The sequence below is a fragment of the Scyliorhinus torazame genome, chromosome 1 (assembly GCF_047496885.1).
Source record: "Scyliorhinus torazame isolate Kashiwa2021f chromosome 1, sScyTor2.1, whole genome shotgun sequence".
Taxonomy (NCBI): domain Eukaryota; kingdom Metazoa; phylum Chordata; class Chondrichthyes; order Carcharhiniformes; family Scyliorhinidae; genus Scyliorhinus; species Scyliorhinus torazame.
In genome coordinates this window covers 220563166-220589362 of record NC_092707.1, presented here as the reverse complement: position 1 = coordinate 220589362, position 26197 = coordinate 220563166, and the positions used below count along the sequence as shown (strand labels likewise).

At 48.5% G+C, this 26197-nt stretch overlaps 1 protein-coding gene across 4 annotated transcripts in view; it reads left to right on the top strand.

Annotated features, from left to right (window-relative positions):
- The window catches only part of acat2 (acetyl-CoA acetyltransferase 2), a 224354-nt gene that overhangs the window by 157305 nt on the left and 40852 nt on the right, over positions 1-26197 (top strand). For 3 of the 4 annotated variants that reach the window (XM_072502534.1, XM_072502515.1, XM_072502532.1), the window contains 3 exons: positions 2615-2737; positions 2845-2999; positions 5843-5953. In XM_072502534.1, the coding sequence (XP_072358635.1) occupies positions 2615-2737; positions 2845-2999; positions 5843-5953 (389 nt within the window). The remainder of the gene's footprint in view (positions 1-2614; positions 2738-2844; positions 3000-5842; positions 5954-26197) is intronic. The other variant, XM_072502524.1, reaches the window with a different exon arrangement.

Below are 26197 nucleotides of genomic sequence, written 5' to 3'. Positions count from 1 at the left end.
CAAATTTGATACTACTGATTCAGTATTAATAAATTATAAATATGTTAATAATACAGTCAAATAATTGATTGATCAGTAACATTTCAACAATAATAATGCATTTCTATTTCATCTAATGGTGGCGCAGTTGGTTTAGTGTGAATCATTCTGACGGTCCCCTGCGTTTAGCGAATAGTACTTTGATGCACTTAACACATTGGTATGTTATGTAAATGATGAATACAGCTACACAGGAGAATAATATTATTCTTATTGTGGACATTCCAGTGTGTCCCAGCCACCCGCAAATTTTATCCCAGAGAGAGAGAACTTTGGGTGGATCAAGTTTCTTGATTTCTTTTTGGATATGTAATGCCAAATCTTTAACTTCTTTTGAGTTATCTCGAATGAAAGTGCAACACTCCGCACCAATTAGGGTACAGATGCCTCCTTTTTCAGCTAGCACATAGTCAAGTGCCATTCGATTTTGTAATGCCACAGTTCAAATTGCTCGCATTTCGTTAGAGATTTTATCTAGGGCAGTGGCGGTGTAGTCGGCTACGTTTTGTATGATGGTTGTTATTTTATTCAATTCATTGTCCATCCTTATTTCCCAATAGAAAGGCAGCATGGTAGCATAGTGGTTAGCACAATTGCTTCACAGCTCCAGGGTCCCAGGTTCGATTCCCAGCTTGGGTCACTGTCTGTGCGGAGTCTGCACGTTCTCCCTGTGTGTGCGTGGGTTTCCTCCGGGTGCTCCGGTTTCCTCCCACAGTCCAAAGATGTGCAGGTTAGGTGGATTGGCTATGCTAAATTGCCCTTAGTGTCCAGAAATTGCCCTTAGTGTTGGGTGGGGTTACTGGGTTTTAGGGATAGGGTGGAAGTGTGGGCTTGGGTAAGGGTGCTCTTTCCAAGAGCCGGTGCATACTCGATGGGCCGAATGGCCTCCTTCTGCACTGTAAATTCTATGAATGAATATCTACTGAGCTCTGCCTTTGTTCCGTCGTGGAAGTATGAAGTGCTCGTAGGGCTGCTTTCAAATCATTGCATTGTTTCTGCAATTTCTCAGCTTGTTGCTCGGTCTCTTGTCTTACCAAGACCGCACGTTGCGCGCCCTGGTAGGCCTTATCGTATTGTGTTTGGAAACTACTCAAATGCGCGAGACAAAACTGGTGTGCCCTCTTTGCATCATCCACCTCTCTGTCCCTTGCTGCTAACTGCTCTTTTAAATCTCTATTCTCCTTCTCTACTTCGCTCACGTCTACTTCACTACTTCTGTCTCTCTCCTGTATCTCTCTATGGAGCGTCCTAACGACCTCCTCTATGCCTCGCAATTGTGCCAAACAGGACACGATTGCCATCAGCTTGCGAGCTTTCCCCAAGCTCTTCTTGTGTATCTCTGACAGGTTCTCCCACCAAGTATGTCCTATACTCCCGGGACCTGTTTCGTCATTGGCACAGAATTCATTCCAAAGGGGCCATCCTTTCCCTTTGAGATATTTCCTGATCTCATCTTCCCAAACGGGACACTGTCCTACTCTACTGGTTGCTGCAACTTCAAATTCCTGGGGGTTCATAAGGCGTTCCATTGTCTTCATTGCCATTTTCTCTATCTAGGTTCTCTACTGAATTTGGAACAGGGGGTGATAAAGTGGAGATGTAAACACGGATACGGCTTACGCTAATTTCCGGCTTACAAAACTCTCGACGGTTTTACGCAACAAGATCTCTCAGGTTTACCTTGTATCCCTGTTAGTACGCATGCATTAACATACTTCTGAATCTCAGAGACTTGATCAGTACTGTTATTACGCTTGTGGTTTTTCTGTTTCCAATTGGATTCTCAATTCAAATTTGGGTTCTCCCGGAGTGGTTAGGCCACTTCTAAATCCAGTCCCGTCAGATGTCGCCAGTAAATATTGCTAACTTGCTGTTGTCTCTTAATTTGGATCTGTTTAATTACATTTGCTCAAGAGTCACCAGGTATCTTTCGACACCGCCACAAAACCGAATACTGATCAAAGACTCGATACACCAGTGGGCCTTGAACTTGGCCCCAATTAATTGGGCCGTTTCCCAATTGTTCTTATCGATTTTCCTCCAATAGCGGGGTCGGTTCCCTGGTTGCTGGGCGTGTCCTAGGTGGCTGTTGGTCTGCTTTGTTTTAGTCTCCTCTGGCGCCGGGGTGTCTGTCTTAGCATTGTTTACCTAAATGTTGCCTTTTGTTCCCGGGAATGGCTCATTAGTATGTAGATGGTTCTGCAGTACCGGTCTTTTCTGAGAGCTACAGCTCTGATCAACAGACAGATCTTGCACCTGCTTGCTTTTTCAGTATTGTCCAATTTTCCCTGCATTCTTTGCAAGTGTCCATTTTGTAATCGGGACGTGGCCATCCCAGATGGCTACAAAAACAAGCGCAATGTATTACGGAAATAAAAGTTAGTACATCATTGATGCATTTTATTCTCTTGTTTTGAAAACGTGTTGCGATGAGAAGTAGATTTCAATTTCAATAGTTTTCACAGGTAAAGGACACCAAAAATGACACTGCACTCGGTATGTGTCTCAAAGTGCTGTTTAAAACGCTCGGTTTGGGCGTCTGTAAATAACTGATCGTAAACGTATCTCTCTTCAGGCTCTATTGAAGTATTGACAGATGAATTTCCCCGTCACGGGAGCAGTCATGAAGCAATGTCAAAACTGAAGCCATGTTTTTTAAGTGATGGGACAGGGAGCGTCACAGCTGCTAATGCATCAGGTGAGTAAGGAGCCTCCTTTCCCTGGTCCTGCTCATCTCCTGAGCAGTGATGGGCTATTGCAATACCTGGCCTGATCTTATTTTGGTTCCTGTTTCTATTCCTGTAGGTATAAATGATGGGGCTGCAGCTGTAATTCTGATGAAGAAATCAGAAGCTCTTAAAAGAAATTTGACACCCTTGGCACGTGTTGTATCCTGGGCACAGGCTGGATTAGATCCTGCTGTTATGGGAATTGGCCCTGTACCAGCAATAAGGAAAGCGGTAAGACAAGCAAGTTTCTTCAAATCATTGCACATCAATAATAGGCCTTACAGTTTCCCATCTTTACAGAGTGGAGCAAAATATAGAAGAATATTTCATTTCTTTCTTGGTTATTCCATTAGATAAGTCTGATAATTCCATAAAGTAGGAAAACTCCTATTCAGAAATCAGAAACCTCCATTTGTAGGAGAACGGTCCTTAATTTTCCAATTTCTCCTCACAATTGAAATCCCTCATCACTGGTAACACTGGTCAATCTCCTCAGAATACATTTTTAAGACCTTTACATCTTTCCAAAGTGTAGTACTCAGAATTGTCCACAATACTCCAGCTGAAGCCTAATTTCTAGCATGATCTCTCTGCATTTTATATTCTATGCCTCTACTTAAAAACCCAAATAACTCAGTGTTTAACCACCTATAAGAATTTGTTTGCATGGCTACCAAGATCTCTCCAAAGTAAAAACATATGGGTTACAGGGTAATGTGACAAACTGGATAAGAAGTTGGCTTAGTACCAAGAAACAAAGTTCGATGGTTGCCCTTGCGAATGAAAGTTGTTTCAAGTGGTGTTCCACAAGGCTGTGTTGGGACCCTTGCTGTTTGTGTTACGTATTAACGATTTGGACGTGAACGTGGGGACCACAATTGGGACATTTTCAGACACCACAAAGATTGAACGAGAAGTGGACAGTGTAGAGGGTAGCTACAGTGCACAATCTCAGCCACGATCTGCCAGAATTGGGACTGGACACGGCCGATATGTTCTGCAAGAGACCGCTTCTAGGTTTCCCAATGGCCGTTACGCCTCATGAGATCTCACAAGATGTCGCGATCTGAATCCCGCCCACAAAGGGCAGGACCCAGACTTGCAGAGTTAGTGAGCATAAAAGCTCCCTTAACTCTGCCGACGTAATTTCTAACCGACTCCCGGGATCAACTGGCCTCTCTTTTATTTCTAACTTTAGAGTACCCAATTTCTTTTCCAGTTGAAGGGACAATTTAGCGTGGCCAATCCACCTACGCTGCACATCTTTGGGTTGTGGGGGTGAGACTGCAGACACTGGGAGAATGTACGAACTCCACACGGACATTGACCCAGGGCCTGTATCGAACCCGGGTCCTCGGCGCCGTGAGGCAGCAGTGCTAACCACTGCACCACCGTGCTACATCTGTATATATTTGTAATTACACATTTCTCTTTGTTCAATCTCATAACTCCATGATTTCCTGTGTACACACCTGCCTTTGCTAATTTACTGCTCCATTCACACAAGTCTGACTTACTTTGTGTTGTCGCACAGTCACGCAGGTGAGGATAATTCCGTGCACAGCTTCATGGAGAAGATAAGAGATGTGTCATTGTTAAATTAGCTCGCTTTTGGATCATGGCTCATCTCCCCCTAACTTGTTAATGTGCTGGCCAGCAGAATTCATCACCTGTTTACTCTTACTACCCATGATGGTAGTACCCCACGTTCATGACCAGGTGCCACACAAAAGGTTGCTGCATAAGATAAAGATGCATGGCATTAAGGGGAAATTAGTAGCATGGATAGAGGATTGGTTAATTAATAGAAAGCAAAGAGTGGGGATTAATTGGTGTTTCTCTGGTTGGCAATCAGTAGCTAGTGCTGTCCCTCAGGGATCAGTGTTGGGCTCACAACTGTTCACAATTTACATAGATTATTTGGAGTTGGGGACCAAGAGCAATGTGTCCAAGTTTGCAGACGACACTCAGATGAGTGGTAAAGCAAAAAGTGCAGAGGATACTGGAAGTCTGCAGAGGGATTTGGATAGGCTAAGTGAATGGGCTAGGGTCTGGCAGATGGAATACAATGTTGACAAATGTGAGGTTATCCATTTTGGTTGTAATAACAGCAAAAGGGATTATTATTTAAATGATAAAATATTAAAACATGCTGCTGTGCAGAGAGACCTGGGTGTGCAGGTGCATGAGTTGCAAAAAGTTGGTTTACAGGTGCAACAGGTGATTTAGAAGGCAAATGGAATTTTGTCCTTCATTGCTAGAGGGATGGAGTTTAAGACTAGGGAGGTTATGCTGCAATTGTATAAGGTGTTAGTGAGGCCACACCTGGAGTATTGTGTTCAGTTTAGGTCTCCTTACTTGAGAAAGGACATACTGGCACTGGAGGGTGTGCAGAGGAGATTCACAAGGTTAATCCCAGAGCTGAAGGGGTTGGATTACGAGGAGAGGTTGAGTAGACTGGGACTGTACTCGTTGGAATTTAGAAGGATACGGGGGGGGGGGGGGGGATCTTATAGAAACCTATAAAATTATGAAGGGAATAGATAGGATAGATGCGGGCAGGTTGTTTCCACTGGCGGGTGAAAGCAGAACTAGGGGACATAGCCTCAAAATAAGAGGAAGTAGATTTAGGACTGAGTTTTGGAGAAACTTCTTCACCCAAAGGATTGTGAATCTATGGACTTCCTTGCCCAGTGAAGCAGTAGCGGCTCCTTCATTAAATGTTTTTAAGATAAAGATAGATAGTTTTTTGAAGAATAAAGGGATTAGGATTATGGTGTTCCGGCCGGAAAGTGGAGCTGAGTCCATAAAAGATCAGCCATGATCTCATTGAATGGTGGAGCAGGCTCGAGGTGCCAGATGGCCTACTCTTGCTCCTAGTTTTTATGTTCTTATGATAATGTATTTGCCATGCAAGTATTTGTATTAATAAATCTGCAAGATATTTTGCAACACTTTAGATTAAATTTTACGTTAAGAGCAGCTTCAGTGTTTTCAACATAAAGAGGAACAGAACTTGCATAAAATCACTGCTAAACCGTGGGTTTCATTTACTGATCTCTTCAATTTACTAGGTGGAGAAAGCTGGATGGACACTAGATGAAGTTGATCTGTTTGAAATTAATGAAGCTTTCGCAGCACAATCGGTTGCTGTTGTCAAGGAGCTGGGTTTAGACCAAGAAAAGGTGAGATATGGATAGAAAAATCCTTTTCACAGTGTAGCGCACAATGACTTACGAGAGAGACGAGTAGTGATGAAGTCGATGAGGCTTTATTAAGCGAGACTTGTCCCCAGCAGTTCAGCAACAGAATGAAGCGGCGGGAGAAGCTCGGGTTCATATACTCCGCCTTCAGGGCGGAGCCAGGAGTCAACAGCCAACCAGGACCCGGGATCTGTCAGCCAATAGCATCACGGCTTCACAGTCCCACATGACCCCTAATACATACCACCACATTCACCCCTTGTTAAAAAGGAACCCGGCGGGGTGGTGGTTCACATGGTGGTAGGGGTTTACAAGGCTGGTCCTGGGAGGAAAATTTTGGGCATGTTACGACAGTTTTAGCCCTACACTGGGCTATGTACAAAGTTTGCGAAACTATTTACAATATTAGTAAGAGAAAATTTAAAAAAAATTTTTTTTTTTTTTGTTTCAATCCAACAACATTCTTGGTGTCACGCCGCTGCCACGAGTCGAGCGGGCGGTCTGGTCTTCCTCGTCGATCGCCTCAGCCCCGGTGGTGGTGCAGGTGCTTGTTCAGGCGTTGTCGTCTACGGGAGCGTTTCGGTGTTCGTTCCTGTTTCACTCCTGGGCGGGCACGGGAGGAGGACCGATCCTCCCGGGAAGGGGGCGGTCGCGGGGTGCGCCGGTGGTAGGGAGGGGATGATCGGTGTCGGGGGGGTGTGTGTGTTGCCGGCGGGCGCCAGGTCCCGCAGGGAGATCGTGTCCTGTCGGCCGTCGGGGTACGCCACGTAGGCGTACTGCGGGTTCGCGTGGAGAAGGTGAACCCTCTCGACCAACGGGTCCAATTTGTGCGCCCGCACATGTTTCCGGAGTAAGATGGGTCCTTGGGGCCGCCAGCCAGGTCGGCAGTGACGTTCCGGAGGAGGACTTCCTGGGGAAGACAAGGAGGCGCTCATGAGGCGTTTGGTTAGTGGTGGTACACAGCAGCGACCGGATGGAGTGGAGAGCATCCGGGAGTACCTCCTGCCACCGGGAAACTGGGAGATCCCTGGACTGTAGGGCCAGCAGGACGGTCTTCCAGACCGTGCCGTTCTCCCTCTCTATTTGCCCGTTCCCCCGGGGGTTGTAGCTGGTCGTCCTGCTCGAGGCTATGCCCTTGCTGAGCAGGAACTGGCGCAGCTCGTCACTCATGAAGGAGGACCCCCTGTCGCTATGGATGTATGCGGGGCAACCGAACAGTGTGAATATGGTGCCAAGGGCTTTAATGACTGTGGCCGCTGTCATGTCGGGGCAGGGGATGGCGAAGGGGAAACGAGAGTACTCGTCCACCACGTTCAGGAAGTATGCGTTGCGGTCGGTGGAGGGGAGGGGCCCTTTGAAATCCAGACTGAGGCGTTCAAAGGGGCGGGAAGCCTTGATCAGGGGGCTCTATCCGGCCTGAAAAAGTGCGGTTTGCACTCCGCGCAGATGTGGCAGTTCCTGGTGACTGTACGGACCTCCTCCACAGAGCAGGGGAGGTTGCGGGACTTTATGAAATGGTAGAACCGAGTGACCCCCGGGTGGCAGAGGTCCTCGTGGAGGGCTTGGAGACGGTCTATTTGTGCGTTGGCACATGTGCCGCGGGATAGGGCATCGGACGGCTCGTTCAGCTTTCCGGGACGGTACAAGACCTCGTAGTTGAAGGAGGAGAGCTCGATCCTCCACCTTAAGATGTTGTCATTTTTAATTTTGCCCCGCTGTGCATTATCGAACATGAAGGCTACCGACCGTTGGTCGGTGAGGAGAGTGAATCTCCTGCCGGCCAGGTAATGCCTCCAATGTCGCACAGCTTCCACTATGGCTTGGGCTTCCTTTTCCACTGAGGAGTGGCGGATTTCTGAGGCGTAGAGGGTTCGGGAGAAAAAGGCCACGGGTCTGCCCGCTTGGTTAAGGGTGGCCTCCAGAGCTACGTCTGATGCGTCGCTCTCGACCTGAAAGGGGAGGGACTCGTCGATGGCGCGCATCGTGGCCTTTGCAATGTCCGCTTTGATGCGGCTGAAGGCCTGGCGAGCCTCTGTCGACAGGGGGAAGGTAGTGGTCTGTATTAGCGGGCGGGCCTTATCTGCATACTGGGGGACCCACTGGGCGTAATATGAAAAGAACCCCAGGCAACGTTTCAGGGCTTTGGAGCAGTGGGGGAGGGGAAATTCCATAAGGGGGCGCATGCGTTCGGGGTCGGGGCCTATTATCCCATTGAGCACTACATATCCCAGGATGGCCAACCAGTTTGTGCTAAAAACGCACTTTTCCTCGTTGTATGTGAGGTTCAGGGCGTTAGCAGTCTGGAGGAATTTTTGGAGGTTGGCGTCGTGGTCCTGCTGATCGTGGCCGCAGATGGTTACGTTGTCGAGATACGGGAACGTGGCCTGCAACCCGTGCTGGTCAACCATTCGGTCCATCTCCCGTTGGAAGACCGAGACCCCGTTCGTGACACCAAATGGGACCCTTAGGAAGTGGTATAGACGCCCGTCTGCCTCGAAGGCTGTGTACTTGCGGTCACCTGGGCGGATGGGGAGCTGGTGGTAGGCGGACTTGAGGTCCACGGTGGAGAAAACCTTATACTGGGCAATCCGATTTACCATGTCGGATATGCGGGGGAGAGGGTACGCATCTAGCTGTGTGTACCTGTTGATGGTCTGGCTATAGTCTATGACCATCCTTTGCTTATCCCCGGCCTTTACTACTACCACCTGGGCTCTCCAGGGACTATTGCTGGCCTGGATTATGCCTTCCTTCAGCAACCGCTGGACTTCAGACCGAATAAATACCCGGTCCTGGGCGCTGTACCGTCTGCTCCTAGTGGCGGCGGGTTTGCAATCCGGGGTGAGGTTTGCAAACCAGGATGGCGGTTCAACCTTGAGAGTTGGGAGGCCGCAGATAGTGAGTGGGGGTATTGGGCCGCCGAATTGAAAAGTTAGGCTCTGCAGGTTACACTGGAAATCTAATCCCAGTAATGTGGGTGCGCAGAGTTGGGGAAGGACATAGAGCCTGTAGTTTTTAAACTCCCTCCCTTGCACCGTTAGGTTTGCAATGCAGAACCCTTTGATCTCTACGGAGTGGGATCCTGCAGCAAGGGAAATCTTTTGCGTACTTGGATAGGTGGTCAGAAAACAGTGTCTTACTGTGTCTGGGTGAATGAAACTTTCGGTGCTCCCGGAGTCGATCAAGCATGATGTCTCGTGTCCGTTGATCAGCACCGTTGTTGTCGTCGTCTGGAGCGTCCGGGGCCGTGATTGATCCAGAGTCACCGAAGCCAGTCGTGGTCGTAGTGTCACGGCGTCTTCTTCGGACCCCGTGGAGCCGTCGATGCTGGGGTCCTTTGTTGTCATCCAAGATGGCGGCGTCCATGAATCGCACGCAGCCGGGGGTGGACAAAATGGCCGTGCCCATGTATCGCACGCGGTCGGGGGTGGACAAAATGGCCGCCCCCATGAATCGCACGTGGCTGGGGGGTCACAAGATGGCGGCGCCCATCCTCCCCTCGTGGTGCCTGGGACCCAAAATGGCAGCGCCCGCGGGTTGCACATGGGGCGCTGGGGGGGGTTGGGGATCGTTTGGGCTATGCTGGCCTCGTTCTTCTCCGGGGATTGCGGCGACCCCCCGGGACCGGCACACAGCCGCGTAATGGTCCTTCTTGCCGCAGCTTTTACAAATAGCTGAGCGGGCCGGGCAGCGCTGCTGGGGGTGTTTCGCTTGCCCGCAGAAATAGCTGCGGGCCCCCCCGGGATGGTCTGGTGCTTTAACCACGCAAGCCTGTGAGGGGGGGGGGGGTTTGTTGCGACGGGGGTCCACGGAGCCCAAGGGGCTGCCGCGCGGTCGGGGCCGTAGGCGTGGGCGTTTTGCGAGGCCACATCTAGGGAAGCTCCAATGGCCCGTGCCTCTGAGAGTTCTAAACGACTCTCTTTCTAAAAGTCTTTGGCGGATTTGGGGAGAGTTCATATCTGCCACAAAAGCATCGCGAATTAGCATGTCCGTGTGTTCGATCGCGTTCACCGGCGGGCAGCTGCAGCCCCGTCCCAAAATTAGCAGCGCGGCGTAGAATTCTTCGAGCGATTCTCCGGGACTTTGCTGTCTCGTTGCGAGTTGGTAGCGCGCGTAGACCTGGTTCACGGGGCGAACGTAGATGCTCTTCAGTAATGCGAGCGCCGTCGGGAAATCCTCTGCGTCTTCTATGAGAGGGTAAATTTCCGGGCTTACCCTCGAATGCAGGACCTGCATTTTCTGGTCTTCTGTGATCCGGCCGGGGGCCGTTCGGAGGTAGCCTTCAAAACATGCTTGCCAGTGTTTAAATACTGCTGCTGAGTTCGCTGCGTGGGGGCTGATCCGCAGGCATTCCGGGGCGATCCGGAGCTCCATAGTCCTTTAAGCTCGCTTAATAAATTGTAGCGCACAATGACTTACGAGAGAGACGAGTAGTGATGAAGTCGATGAGGCTTTATTAAGCGAGACTTGTCCCCAGCAGTTCAGCAACAGAATGAAGCGGCGGGGAGAAGCTTGGGTTCTTATACTCCGCCTTCAGGGCGGAGCCAGGAGTCAACAGCCAACCAGGACCCGGGATCTGTCAGCCAATAGCATCATGGCTTCACAGTCCCACATGACCCCTAATACATACCACCACACACAGTAACTGTGATGGTGTACCTAGAAAAAAAAGCAGGTAATGCAAAACCAAGAGTTGTACAACAATATTTGGCAGGAAGGATCAAGGAAAACCCAAAAGCTTTCTATAGGTATGTCAGGAATAAGCGAATGACTAGGGAAAGAGTAGGACCAGTCAAGGACAGGGATGGGAAGTTGTGTGTGGAGTCTGAAGAGATAGGCGAGATACTAAATGAATATTTTTCGTCAGTATTCACTCAGGAAAAAGATAATGTTGTGGAGGAGAATGCTGAGCTCCCGGTAAATAGATTAGATGGCATTGAGGTACGTAGGGAAGAGGTGTTGGCAATTCTGGACAGGCTGAAAATAGATAAGTCCCCGGGACCTGATGGGATTTATCCTAGGATTCTCTGGGAGGCCAGGGAAGAGATTGCTGGACCATTGGCTTTGATTTTTATGTCATCATTGGCTACAGGAATAGTGCCAGAGGACTGGAGGATAGCAAATGTGGTCCCTTTGTTCAAAAAGGGGAGCAGAGACAACCCCGGCAACTATAGACCGGTGAGCCTCACGTCTGTAGTGGGTAAAGTCTTGGAGGGGATTATAAGAGACAAGATTTATAATCATCTAGATAGGAATAATATGACCAGGGATAGTCAGCATGGCTTTGTGAAGGGTAGGTCATGCCTCACAAACCTTATCGAGTTCTTTGAGAAGGTGACTGAACAGGTAGACGAGGGTAGAGCAGTTGATGTGGTGTATATGGATTTCAGCAAAGTGTTTGATAAGGTTCCCCACGGTAGGCTATTGCAGAAAATACGGAGGCTGGGGATTGAGGGTGATTTAGAGATGTGGATCAGAAATTGGCTAGCTGAAAGAAGACAGAGGGTGGTGGTTGATGGGAAATGTTCAGAATGGAGTTCAGTCACAAGTGGAGTACCACAAGGATCTGTTCTGGGGCCGTTGCTGTTTGTCATTTTTATCAATGACCTAGAGGAAGGCGCAGAAGGGTGGGTGAGTAAATTTGCAGACGATACTAAAGTCGGTGGTGTTGTCGATAGTGTGGAAGGAAGTAGCAGATTACAGAGGGATATAGATAAGCTGCAGAGCTGGGCTGAGAGGTGGCAAATGGAGTTTAATGTAGAGAAGTGTGAGGTGATTCACTTTGGAAGGAATAACAGGAATGCAGAATGTTTGGCTAATAGTAAAGTTCTTGGAAGTGTGGATGAGCAGAGGGATCTAGGTGTCCATGTACATAGATCCCTGAAAGTTGCCACCCAGGTTGATAGGGTGGTGAAGAAGGCCTATGGAGTGTTGGCCTTTATTGGTAGAGGGATTGAGTTCCGGAGTCAGGAGGTCATGTTGCAGCTGTACAGAACTCTGGTACGGCCGCATTTGGAGTATTGCGTACAGTTCTGGTCACCGCATTATAGGAAGGACGTGGAGGCTTTGGAGCGGGTGCAGAGGAGATTTACCAGGATGTTGCCTGGTATGGAGGGAAAATCTTATGAGGAAAGGCTGACGGACTTGAGGTTGTTTTCGTTGGAGAGAAGAAGGTTAAGAGGAGACTTAATAGAGGCATACAAAATGATCAGGGGGTTGGATAGGGTGGACAGTGAGAGCCTTCTCCCGCGGATGGAAATGGCTGGCACGAGGGGACATAACTTTAAACTGAGGGGTAATAGATATAGGACAGAGGTCAGAGGTAGGTTCTTTACGCAAAGAGTAGTGAGGCCGTGGAATGCCCTACCTGCTACAGTAGTGAACTCGCCAACATTGAGGGCATTTAAAAGTTTATTGGATAAACATATGGATGATAATGGTATAGTGTAGGTTAGATGGCTTTTGTTTCGGTGCAACATCGTGGGCCGAAGGGCCTGTACTGCGCTGTATTGTTCTATGTTCTATGTTCTAATCTCAGGACGACAAGGGTATATATTGGAACAGGATAGTTAATGCAAAGATTCTCTAGGAAAATCTGCCATCTTAATGAGCATACAAATGAGGAGCAGGTGTAGACCACATGGTTCCTCAAGCCTACTCTGGAGCAGCAATGGAGAGAGGAGGGTTAGATACATAACACAGCACCTTAAATACCCAAAGCTAACATTAATGGTTTGCAGTGATATTCTCTGATGCTCTGAATACAGAATATATAGCAGGACTGCCATAAAGAACGGTCTGTTTCTGTAATTGGCACCAAGTGGCATGAATGTGCGTGTTTGCCGCAATTGAAAATTTGTCACATGGAACAAACTGGCTGCTCACAAGCAGCACACATAACTGTCTGTCACTCTTAACGGGAATGCAGAGCTTGAAAACCAGCTGCTGCTGGAGAGGGATCGCTGACTGACACACTAATCTCTTCCTCGTATCTCAACCTGCATCTATGAGTCAGGCCAGCAAGTAGCAGTTCACTATTCAAAGATGGGCTCTGTAACCAAGTCACTGGTGTTTACAAATTTGCTTTCAAACAAGGTTTTTTTTCTGTGTTTTTTTTTCTCAGCTGCCTTCCTGAGGGTTGAGGCCAGTTGTGCTCAGCTGAATTTAGCTCATGTAGTACAGATTACAGATTGGCATTCCTGCTGCGGATGCCCACGCAACCTTGCGTAGAGTCACTTACAGAAAATAAGGAAGCCATTCAGCCTATAAGGTCCTCGCCAACTCTGGAGAAACCCAGTCTGACCTATTCCCCTGCTTGATTCTTCCAGCCCTGCAGGTTTGCTTCTTTCAAGTGTCCATTCAACTTATTTTTAAAATCATTGATTATTTCTGTTTCAGACCCTCTGCTGGGCTGTACGTTCCCAATCATTACCATGTATTGCATTAAAAAATTCCCCCTCAGCTTCATCCCTTTCCCAAAATCTTGGATCTTCAGCTCCTGTTTCTTCTACTATTAAGTTAACAGGAACTGTTTTTCATTGTCTCCTTTATCCATATATATTATTAGAACAAAGAACTAAGAAAAGTGCAGCACAGGAACAGGCCCTTCAGCCCTCCAAGCCCGTGCCGACCATGCTACCTGTCTAACCTAAAACCTCCTACACTTCCAAGGTCTCTATTCCTCTATTCCCATCCTATTCATGTATTTGTCAAGATCCCCGTTAAACGTCACTATCGTCCCTGCTTCCACCATCTCCTCCGGCAGCGAGTTCCAGGCACCCACTACCCTCTGTGTAAAAAAGACTTTCCTCGCACATCTCCTCTAAACTTTCCCCTCGCCCTAAAACCTATATCCCCTAGTAATTGACCCCTCTACCCTGGGAAAAAACTTCTGACTATCCACTCTGTCCATGCCCCTCATAATTTTGTAACTTCTATCAGGTCGCCCCTCAACTTCTGTCAGTGAGAACAAACCAAGTTTATCCAACTTCTCCTCATAGCCAATACCCTCCATACCAGGCAACATCCTGGTAAACCTCTTCTGTACCCTTTCCCAAAACCTCCACATTCTTCTGGTAGTGTGGCCACCAGAATTGAACACTATATTCCAAGAGTAGCGTAACTAAGCTTCTATACAGCTGTAGCATGACTTGCCAATTTTTATACTCAGTGCCCCGGCTGATGAAGGCAAGCATGCCGTATGCCTTCTTGATTACCTTCTCCACCTGCTTTCAGTGACCTATGGATCTGTACACCCAGATTCCTCTGCCTGTCAATACTCTTAAGGGTTCTGCCATTTACTGTATATTTCCCAGCTGTATTACACCTTCCAAAAAGCATTACTTCACATTTGTCTGAATTAAACTCCATCTGCCATCTCCTACCCATGTCTCCAACCTATCTATGTCCTGCTGTATCCTCTGACAGTCCTCAACACTGTCTGCCACTCCACCAACCTTAGTGTCATCCGCAAACTTACTAATCAGACCAGCTACATTTTCTTCCAAATCATTTATATATACTACGAACAGCAAAGGCCCCAGCACTGATCCCTGCGGAACACCACTAGTCACAACCTCCCATTCAGAAAAGCACCCTTCCACTGCTACCCTCTGTCTTCTATGACCTAGCCAGTTCTGCATCCATCTTGCCAGCTCACCTCTGATCCCGTGGGACTTCACCTTCTGTACCAGTCTGCCATGAAGTCCATGTAAACAACATCCACTGCCCTACCTTCATCTATCTTCTTTGTCACTTCCTCAAAAAATTCAATGAAATTAATGAGACACGACCTCCCCTTCACAAAACCATTCTGCCACCTAATATACTTCAATCAAATCCACCCTCAATCTCATTTGCTCCAGGAGAATAATCCCAGTTTTATCAATCTAATCTTGTAACTAAATTCCTGGAACCATTCTGGTAAATCTCCTCTGCATCCTCGCAAGCATCCTCAGATCTTTCAGAAAGTGATGTGATCAAGAATGGCTGTAATACTATTTGGGCCTAACCAGGGCTTTTTAAAGATTCAGCATAATTTGATTTGATTTATTATTGTCACATGTATTAGTATACAGTGAAAAGTATTGTTTCTTGCATGCTGTACGAACACACTGTACAAAGGAGAGACTGCAGAATATAATATTACAGTTATAGCAAGGTGTAGAGAAAAGATCAATTTAATAAGAGGTTGGTCCATTCAAAAGTCTGATAGCAGCAGGGAAGAAACTGTTCTTGAGTTGGTTGGTACGTGACCTCAAACTTTGGTATCTTTTTCCCGGTGGAAGAGAGTATGTCTGGGGAGCATGGGGTCCTTAATTATGCTGGCTGCCTTTCTGAGGCAGCGGGAATTATAGATAGAGTCAATGGATGGGAGGCTGGTTTGCGTGATGGTCTGGGCTACATTCATGACCTTTTGTAGTTTCCTGCGGGCTTGGACAGAGCAGGCTCCATACCAAGCTGTGATACAACCAGAAAGAATGCTTTCTATGGTGCATCTGTAGAAGTTGGCGAGGGTCGTAGGTGACATGCCAAATTTCCTTAGTCTTCTGAGAAAGTAGAGTCGTTGGTGGGCTTTCTTAACTGTAGTGTCAGCATGGGGGGACCAGGACAGGCTGTTGGTGATCTGTACACCTAAAAACTTGAAGCTCACGGCCCTTTCTACTTCGTTCCACATTGATGTAGACAGGGGCATGTTCTCCACTAAGTTTCCTGAAGTCGATGACAATCTCCTTCGTTTTGTTTACATTGAGGGAGAGATTATTGTCGTCGCACCAGTTCACCAGATTCTTTATCTCATTCCTGTACTCTGTCTCGTCATTGTTTGAAATCTGACCCACTACTGTGGTGTCATCAGCAAATTTGAAAATCGAATTGGAGGGGAATCTGACCACACAGTCATAGGTGTATAAGGAGTATAGTAGGGGGCTGAGGTGTTGAGGATGATCGTGGAGGAGGTGTTGTTGCCTATCTTTACTGATAGTGGCCTGTGGGTTAGAAAGTTCAGGATCCAGTCGCAGAGGGAGGACCCGAGGCCAAGGCCACGGAGTTTGGAGATGAGTTTCGTAGGAATGATGATGTTGAAGGCTGCGCTGTAGTCGATAAATAGGAGTCTGACTTAGGTGTCTTTGTTATTTAGGTGTTCCAGGGTAGAGTGCAGGGCCATTGGGATGGTGTCTGTTGTGGACCTGTTGCAGCGGTAGGCGAACTGTAGTGGATCAAGGCAACCTGGGAGGCTGGAGTTGATTCGTGCCATTACTAACCTTTCGAAGCACTTCATCATGATGGATATCAGAGCCACTGGACGATAGTCATTAAGGCACGCTGCTTTGCTTTTTTTTTGTACAGGCATGATGGTCGTCTTCTTGAAGCAGATAGGGACCTCAGATTGTTGTAAAGAGAGGTTGAAGATGTCTGCGAATACCCCCGCCAGCTGATCTGTGCAAGACCTGAGTGCTCGTCCGGGTACCCCATCCGGGTCAGTGGCTTTCCGTGGGTTGACCTTCGAGAAGGCTGCTCTGACATCTGCAATGGTGACCTCAGATATAAGTTCATCCGAGGCTTCTAGGGTGGAGGGTGTGCTCTCGCTGACGATTTGCTCAAAGAGGGCATAGAATGCGTTGAGCTAATCGAGAAGGGGTGCGTTGGAGCCAGCGATTTTACATGCCTTCACCTTGTAGCCCGTTATGTCTTGCAGACCTTGCCAGAGATGGCGTGGGTCCGTGTGGCTAGCCTGGGACTCTAGCTTGGTCCGGTACTGTCTTTTGGCATCTTTGATGGATTTCTTTAGATCATATCTGGCTTTCTTGTATAGGTCAGGGTCGCCTGACTTGAACTCCTCAGACCTAGACTTCAGCAAGCAGTGGATATCCCTGTTCATCCAGGGTTTCCGGTTGGGAAACATGCGGATTTGCTCCTTTGGCACACAGTCTTCTACACACTTACTAATGAAGTCAGTTAATGTAGTGGCGTACTCGTTCAGGCTAGTCACAGAGTTTTTAAATACTGACCAGTCCACTGACTCTAAGCAGTCCCATAGGAGATCATCCAATTCCTCAGACCAACAATGCACAACTTTCTTTGACGGATTCTCCCGCTTCAGTTTTTGCTTATAAGCCGGGAGCAGGAGCACAGCCTTGTCGTCAGATTTGCCATACTATGGGCGGACAATAGAGCGGTAGGCATGTTTGATATTTGTGTAGCAGTGGTCCAGGATGTTTGGGCCTCTGGTGGAACAGGTGAAGTGTTGGTGGTAACTTGGCAGTACGCTTTTGAGCTTGGCCTGATTGAAGTCCCCAGCAACAATGAACAAGGCCTCTGGATGTTTCGTTTCAAGGCTATTTTTGGTGGTGAATATTTCATCTAGTGCGATTTTCACGTTCGCATGGGGTGGGATGTAAACTGCCGTCAGGATAACGGAGCTGAACTCCCGTGGAAGGTAGTAGAGGCGGCATTCTAGTGTCAGGTGTTCTAGGTCCGGGGAGCAGAAACTCGCCAGTGTGGCTACATCTAGGCACCAGAAGGTGTTGATTAGGAGGCAGACCCCACCTCCCCTTACCTTGCCTGACCATACGTCGTATGGTTCATTTGGTGGATTGAGAAGCCCTCTGGTTGTAGGGCACAGTCCGGTGAAACAGGAGTGAGCCATGTCTCCGTGAAACAGAGCACACAGCAGTCCCTTAGTTTTCTTTGAAAAGTGAGTCTGGCTTTAAGTTCGTCTAGCTTGTTTTCTAGAGATTGGACGTTAGCTAAGAGTAAGCTAGGCAGAGGGGCTTTGGGGCCGTGTTGTTTCACTCTCACCTGCAGGCCTGCATGTTTTCCACGCTTCCTGGAGTGACTGCTTCTTTTCGAGCCTGGGAGACAGTGAGAGTATGCAGTGTTAAGGGAATAGTTGTGTCCAATGAGGTTATTCACTCTGGTCGATGTGTGGTTGGAGGATTTGTTGCCTTGCTTGCGGTTCCTGCGTCGGTAAGTGGGTCTGCACGGTGAAGCGTGCCAGGTCGCTATCTGGCTGCGGTTTGTCTTCATAGGTTGGTGGATGTCCAGACAGCGCTCTGGCATGGATGGGGTGAAGGCCGGTAAGTGGATGACGTCTCTAGGATCGCAGTTGCAGATGAGGTGATGGCCGGGTCCGTGTGTTGGGGTCTGCAGGGTCCTTTCCAGATCGCGGTCTTCCTTCAGAGGACGGAGGATCTCTAGACCTGCAAGTAAATTTAAAAGAGCAGTATTAATGATTGTTGGGCTGTGGGAGTTGATTTTCTAGGAGTGTGGGGTGACTAGAGAGGGGGCTTGGGGCCTGCAGCTCTCCGGGTCAGAGGGGTTGCAAGATGGGGTGGGGGAGGGCTCCAGCCACTGGGATGCTGGTCTGGTTGTTGGAGAGCAGCAGAGTGAAGGTCCCGGCTTCTGTGGTGTTTTCCAGGTCTCTGAGAGCCTGTAGAGTGAAGGCACTGGCTTCTAGGGCGTTTTCCTGGTCTCTGGCAGCTGCTGTAGGGGAATCCCCAGGCCTGGGACTGCAGCTCCGGCAGCTGCTCACAGCTGGTCGGCTGGTCTGGGTCGATTTCAGGTCGTCAGTTTCAGGTGTCTCCAGGGTCCTAAAGATCGCTAAATCTGTAATTGAATAAGAACATTGTTGGAGAGTTTAAAACCGTTGGAATGAAGTTTTAGAAGCATAGAACGAGAGTAAAAGATCAAATTAGAGGGTATGCTGGACACAGCGTGCAAGATGTCGTCTCGCTCTGGCACCATCTTGGATCAGGAGGCATGGATCATTCATCAACCTCCATGCCTTTCTAATCAATGTCTCTATTTATGAAGCTGAAGAGCCCCACATTTTTTCCTGATCACTCTCTCAATATGTCTTGCAGCTCCAGATCCTTGGGCAGCACGGTAGCACAGTGGTTAGCACAGTTGCTTCACAGCTCCAGGGTCCCAGGTTTGATTCCTGGCTTGGGTCACTGTCTGTGCGGAGTCTGCACATCCTCCCCGTGTGTGCGTGGGTTTCCCCTGGGTGCTCCGGTTTCCTCCCACAGTCCAAAGATGTACAGGTTAGGTGGATTGGCCATGCTAAATTGCCCTTAGTGACCAAAAAAAAGGTTAGGTAGGGTTACTGGGTTACGGGGATAGGGTGGAGGTGTGGGCATAGATAGGGTGCCATTTCCAAAGGGCCCGTGCAGACTCGATGGGCCGAATGGCCTCCTTCTGCACTGTAAATTCTATGATTCTCTCATGCACACTCACTTTCTCCATTTCTCTCACACACACTGCCATTCGCTCATTTTTCACAAACACACCCACCGTAGGGAACCTATTCACTTACCGCAACAGGGCCTGTAGCCTCTCTCCTCTACTTCTCCAGCCCAGAAGCCTGTTTCTCTTTTTCCCCCTACCCACCAACAACACCTTCTCACCCAAGTCCCATCAAGTTCCATCACAGTCTCTTTCCCTTCTGGACCTTGCTGCTCTTTCTCTCCTCTGGACCCCACGGCCTCTCCGTCTGCCCCGTCTCCCAAGGCTTTTCTACCGGCATCCCCCAGCCACTTTCTCCCCCATGGCTCGCCGTTCTCTTCCATGGGTCCCGCGGTGTCCCACTGCTGGCTCTGATGTTCAACAGGGAGGGTCAAAGCGCAGAGGAGCAATAGTTATTGGGTACTCTATAGTCAGGGACACAGATGGGCGCTTCTGTGGTCGTGAAATAGATGCCAGGGTGGTATGTTGCCTCCCTGGTTCCAGGGTCCAGGATATATCTGAATGGGTAGGGGGTATTCTGAAGGGAGAGGATGAATAGCCAGAAGTCTTAGTACACATAGGTATTAACGACATAGGCAGGAAGGGGGACAAGGTCCTGCAGCAGGAGTTCAGAGAGTTACGTAGAAAGTTAAAAGACAGGACTCGAGGGTTGTAATCTCCGGATTACTCCCTGTGTCACGTGCCAGTGAGGCTAGAAATAGGAAGACAGTGCAGCTAAACAGCTGGTGTAGGAGGGAGGTTTTCCGATATCTGGACCATTGGGATCTATTTAGGGGCAGGTGGGACCTGTACAAGGACGGGTTGCATCTAAACTGGAGGGGCACTGATATCCTGGCTGGGAGGTTTGCTAGTGTCACACGGGAGGGTTTGAACTAGTGTGACAGGGGTGGGTACCGGAGCAATATGTCAGGAGGCAAAATAACTGCGGGGAAACTAGAGAATAGGACTAGTAAGACTCTGAGGAAGAGCAGGCAGGGAGATGTTGCTGAACACAGTGGGACTGGTGGTCTGAAGTACATTTGTTTCAATGCGCGAAGTATAACAGGTAAGGCAGATGAACGTAAGAGCTTGGATTAGTACTTGGAATTATGATGTTGCTATAATAGACACTTGGTTGAGGGAAGGACAGGATTGGCAGGTTCCAGGATTTCGATGTTTCAGGAGGGATAGAGGAGGGGTGTAAAAGGAGTGGGGGAGTTGCACTACTGGTTAGGGAGGATATCACAGCTGTATTGCAGGAGAACACCTCAGAGGGCAACGAGGCAATATAGGTAGAGCTCAGCAATAGGAAGGGTGCAGTCACATGTTGGGGGTTTACTACAGGCTTCCCAACAGCAAGCGGGAGATAGAGGAGCAGATAGGTAGACAGATTTTGGAAAGGTGTAAAAGTAACAGGGTTGTTGCGGTGGGTGATTTTAACTTCCCCTATATTGACTGGGACTCACTTAGTGCTAGGGGCTGGGATGGGGCAGAGTTTCTAAGGAGCATCCAGGAGGGCTTCTTGAAACAATATGGAGATCATCCAACTAGGGAAGGGGCTGTACTGGACCTGATATTGGGAATGAGCTCGGTCAGGTGGTAAAAGTTTCAGTAGGAGAGCATTCTGGGAACAGTGACCATAATTCCGTATGTTTTAAGGTACTGGTGGACAAGGATAAGAGTAGTCCTCGGGTGAAGGTGCTAAATTGGGGGAAGGCTAATTATGACAATATTGGGCAGGATCTGAAGAATCTAGATTAGGGGTGGATGTTTGAGGGTTAAACAACATCTGACATGTGGGAGGCTTTCAAATGTCAGTTGATAGGAATTCAGGACCGCCATGCTCCTGTGAGGAGAAGGATAAGTATGGCAATTTCCGGGAACCATGGACAACGAGGGATATTGTGAGCCTAGTCAAGAAGAAAAAGGAAGCATTTGTAAGGGCGAGAAGACTGGGAACAGACAAAGTCCGTGAGGAATATAAGGAAAGTAGGAAGGAACCTGAGCAGAGAGTCAGGAGGGCTAAAGGGGGTAACAAAAAGTTATTGGCAAACAGGATTAAGGAAAGTCCCAAGGATTTTTAAACTTATGTAAAAAGCAAGAGGATAGTCGGGGAAAGGGTTGGCCTACTAAAGGACAGGGGAGGGAATCTATGCGTGGAGCCAGAGGAAATGAACGAGGTACTAAATGAGTATTTTACATCAGTATTCACCAAAGAGAGAAGGACTGAGAACAAAGAAAAGAACAAAGAACAATACAGCACAGGAACAAAACCTTTGGCCCTCCAAGCCTGCGCTGATCACGCGTCCTATCTAGATCAAACGCCTGAATCCTTCTAGACACTGTCTGTTCATGTGCCTATCCAAATAAGTCTTAAAGGTTGCTAATGTACCTCAACCACCTCACTTGGTGCATTCCAGGCCACCACCACCCTCTATGTAAAAAAAAAAAACAATTCCCCGCACATCTCCACTGAACCTTTCCCCTCTCACCTTGAACTTGTGCCCTTTGCAACTGTCAATTCCGCCCTGGGAAAAAGCCTCCAACTGTTCACCTTATTTATACCCCTCATAATTTTATAAACTTCTGTCAGGTCACCCCTCAGCTTCCGTCTCTCTAGGGAGAACAATCCCAGTTTATTCAATCTCTCCTCATAGCTAATACCCTCCTTACCAGACAAGATCCTGGTAAACCTTTTCTGTACTCTCTCCAAAATCTCCACGTCTTTCTGGGAGTGTGGTGACCAGAATTGGACATAGTATTCCAAATGTGGTCCAACCAACGTTCTATATAGCTGTAATATAATATTCGAGCTTTTTTCTCGATACCCGTCCTATGAAAGCAAGCATGCCATATGCTTTCCTTACCACCATTTCCACCTGTGCTGCCACTTTTAAGGATCTGTGGATCTGCACACTCAGATTTCTCTGTGTCTCTATGCTCCTGACGGTTCTGCCGTTTATTTTATAGCTCCCACCTGAATTGGATCTACCAAAATGCATCACCTCACATTTGTCTGGGTTAAACTCCATCTGCCATTTCTCAGCCCAATTTTTGACTTGGTGGACGTTGAGTCTGGGGAAGGGTTTGTAGATAGTCTGGGTCACATTGAGATCCAAAAAGATCTCAATTGGGTGTCTTGAAAAACATTACGGTAGATAAGTCCCAGGGACTGATGGGATTTGTCCCAGAATACTGAGGGAGGCAAGACAGAGTTAAGAAGAGCCAGGAGGGGACATGAGAAGCCTTTGGCAGGTAGGATCAAGGATAACCCTAAAGCTTTCTATAGATATGTCAGGAATAAAAGAATGACTAGGGTAAGAGTAGGACCAGTCAAGGACAGAAGTGGGAAGTTGTGCTTGGAGTTCGAGGAGATAGGAGAGGTGCTAAATGAATATTTTTCGGCAGTATTCACACAGGAAAAAGACAATGTTGTCGAGGAGAATACTGAGATTCAGGCTACTAGACTAGAAGGGCTTGAGGTTCATAAGGAGGAGGTGTTAACAATTCTGGAAAGGGTGAAAATAGATAAGTCCCCTGGGCCGGATGGGATTTATCCTAGGATTCTTTGGGAAGCTAGGGAGGAGATTGCTGAGCCTTTGGCTTTGATCTTTAAGTCATCTTTGTCAACAGGAATAGTGCCAGAAGACTGGAGGATAGCAAATGTTGTCCCCTTGTTCAAGAAGGGGAGTAGAGACAACCCCGGTAACTATAGACCAGTGAGCCTTACTTCTATTGTGGCCAAAATCTTTTAAAGGTTTATAAGAGATAGGGTGTATAATCATCTGGAAAGGAATAATTTGATTAGACATAGTCAACATGGTTTTGTGAGGAGGGCGTAGAAGGATGGGTGAGTAAATTTGCAGATGACACTAAAGTCAGTGGAGTTGTGGTCAGTGCGGAAGGATGTTACAAGTTACAGAGGGACATAGATAAGCTGCAGAGCTGGGCTGAGAGGTGGCAAATGGAGTTTAATGCAGAAAAGTGTGAGGTGATTCATTTTGGAAGGAATAACAGGAAGACAGAGTACTGGGCTAATGGTAAGATTCTTGGCAGTGTGGATGAGCAGAGAGATCTCGGTGTCCATGTACATAGATCCCTGAAAGTTGCCACTCAGGTTGAGAGCGTTGTTAAGAAGGTCTACGGTGTGTTAGCTTTTATTGGTAGAGGGATTGAGTTTCGGAGCCATGAGGTCATGTTGCAGCTGTACAAAACTCTGGTGCGGCCGCATTTGGAGTATTGCGTGCAATTCTGGTCACCGCATTATGGGAAGGATGTGGAAGCATTGGAAAGGGTGCAGAGGAGATTTACCAGAATGTTGCCTGGTATGGAGGGAAGATCTTATGAGGAAAGGCTGAGGGACTTGAGGCTGTTTTCGTTAGAGAGAAGGTGAGTTAAGAGGTGACTTAATTGAGGCATACAAGATGATCAGAGGATTGGATAGGGTGGACAGTGAGAGCCTTTTTCCTCGGATGGTGATGTCTAGCACGAGGGGACATACCTTTAAATTGAGGGGAGATAAATAAAAGACAGACGTCAGAGGTAGGTTCTTTACTCAGAGAGTAGTAAGGGTGTGGAATGCCCTGCCTGCAACAGTAGTGGACTCGCCAACACTAAGGGTATTCAAATGGTCATTGGATAGACATATGGACGATAAGGGAATAGTGTCAATGGGCTTTAGACTGGTTTCACAGGTCGGCGCAACATCGAGGGCCGAAGGGCCTGTACTGCGCTGTAATGTTCTATGTTCTAAAGGAAAATGCTTTGGCCTTGACAAAAATCTTTGTATCCTCACTGGCTACAAGTGAGATCCCAGAGGACTGGAGAATAGCTAATGTTGTTCCTTTGTTTCAGAAGGATAGCAAGGATAATCCAGGAAATTATAGGCCGGTGAGCCTGATGGCAGTGTTAGTGAAATTATTGGAGAGAATTCTTCAAGACAGGATTTACTCCCATTTGGAAGCAAGTGGATATATTAGCGAGAGGCAGCACGATTTTGTGAAGGAGAGATTGTGTCTCATTAAACTGATCCGAGTTTATCGAGGAAGTGACTAAGGTGATTGATGAAGGTACGGCAGTGGATGTTGTCTACATGGACTTCAGTAAAGTCTTTGACAAGGTCCCTCATGGCAAACTGGTACAGAAGGTGAAGTCACATGGGATCAGAGGTGAGCTGACAATCTGGATACAGAACTTGCTCGGTCATAGAAGACTGAGGGTAGCAGTGGAAGGGTGCTGTTCTGATTGGAGGGCTGTGACTAGTGGTGTTCCACAAGTGCCACGACCGTTGCTGTTTGTAGTATGTATAAATGATTTGGAAGAAAATGTAACTGGTCTGATTAATATATTTGCGGATGACACAAAGATTGGTGGAGTTGCGGATAGTGATAAGGATTGTCAGAGAGTACAGCAGGATATCGATCAGTTGGAGATTTGGGTGAAGAGATGGCAGATGGAGTTCAAACCAGGCAAATGTGAGGTAATGCATTTTGGAAGGTCTAATACTGTAGGAAACATACAGTAAATGGCAGAATCCTTTAGAATATTGACGAGCAGAGGGATCTTGGTGTGCAGGTCCACAGGTCACTAAGTGGCAACGCAGGTGGGGAAGGTAGTCAAGAAAGAATACGGCATGCTTGCCTTCATCGGCTGGGCCATTGAGTATAAAAATTGGCAAGTCATCCTGCAGTTCTATGGAACCTTAGTTAGGCCACATTTGGAATATAGTGTTCAATTCTGGTTGCCACACTACCAGAAAGATGTGAAAACTTTGGATAGGGTGCAGAGGAGGTTATCAGGATGTTGCCTGGTATGGATCTCCCCCTGGGCCCTGTGGATTCATTCTCATTCTCTCTCTCTCTCTCTCTCTGTCTCTCTCTCCTGCCCCTCCAACTCTCTCTCTCTCTCTCTCTCTCTCTCCTGCCCCTCCGTCTCTCTCTCTCTCTCTCTCTCTCTCCTGCCTCTCTCTCTTCTGCCCCTCCATCACCCTGTCTCTGTCTCTCTCTCTCTCCCCGGGCCCCGCAGACACACTCTCTCCCTCTCCCCCTCTCTCTCTCCCCAGGCCCCGCAGTCTCTCTTTCCCTCTCTCCTCCGTCACCGTCTCTCTGTCTCTCTCTCTCTCTCTCTCTTTCTCCCTGGGCCCCGTGGACTCTCTCTCTTTCCCTCTCTCCTGCGTTTCCCTCTCTCTCTCTGTCTCTGTCTCTTTCGCCCTGGGCCCCGCGGACTCTCTCTCTCTCTCTCTCTCTCTCTCTCCCTCTCCCTCTCCCTCTCCCTCTCTCCCTCTCCCTCTCCCTCTCCCTCTCCCTCTCCCTCTCCCTCTCCCTCTCCCTCTCCCTCTCCCTCTCCCTCTCCCTCTCCCTCTCCCTCTCCCTCTCCCTCTCCCTCTCCCTCTCCCTCTCCCTCTCCCTCTCCCTCTCCCTCTCCCTCTCTCTTCTCTCTCTCTCGCTACTCTCTCTCTCTCTACCCCCCCCCCCCTCCCCCCCCAAACGGACCTGCAAGCTCCCTCTCTCCCCGGGCCCCGCAAGCTCTCTCTCTCTCTCTCTCTCTCTCTCTCTCTCTCTCTCTCTCTCTCTCTCTCTCTCTCTCTCTCTCCCTCCCTCCGTCTCTCTCTCTCTCTCTCTCCCCATGCTCCGCGGACTCTCTCTCGTTCCTTCTCTTCTCCGTCTCCCTCTCTGTCTCCCTCTCTCTCTCTCTCTTTCTCCCTGGGCCCTGTGGACTCTCTCCTCTCTCTCTCTCTCTCTCTCTCCCCCTCTCTCCCTCTCTCATCTCTCTCCCCGGGCCCCGCAAGCTCTCTCTTTCTCTCTCAGTCTCTTTCTCTCCCTCCTGCTGCCCCGTCTCCCTCTCTCTCTCTCTCCCCGGGCCCTGCGGACTCTCATTCTCCCCAGGCCCTGCGGACTCTCATTCTCCCCAGGCCCTGCGGACTCTCTCTCTTTCTCTCTCTCCTGCCCCTCCGTCTCCCTCTCTCTCTCTCTCTCTCTCTGTCTCTCTCATCCCCCCCCGGAA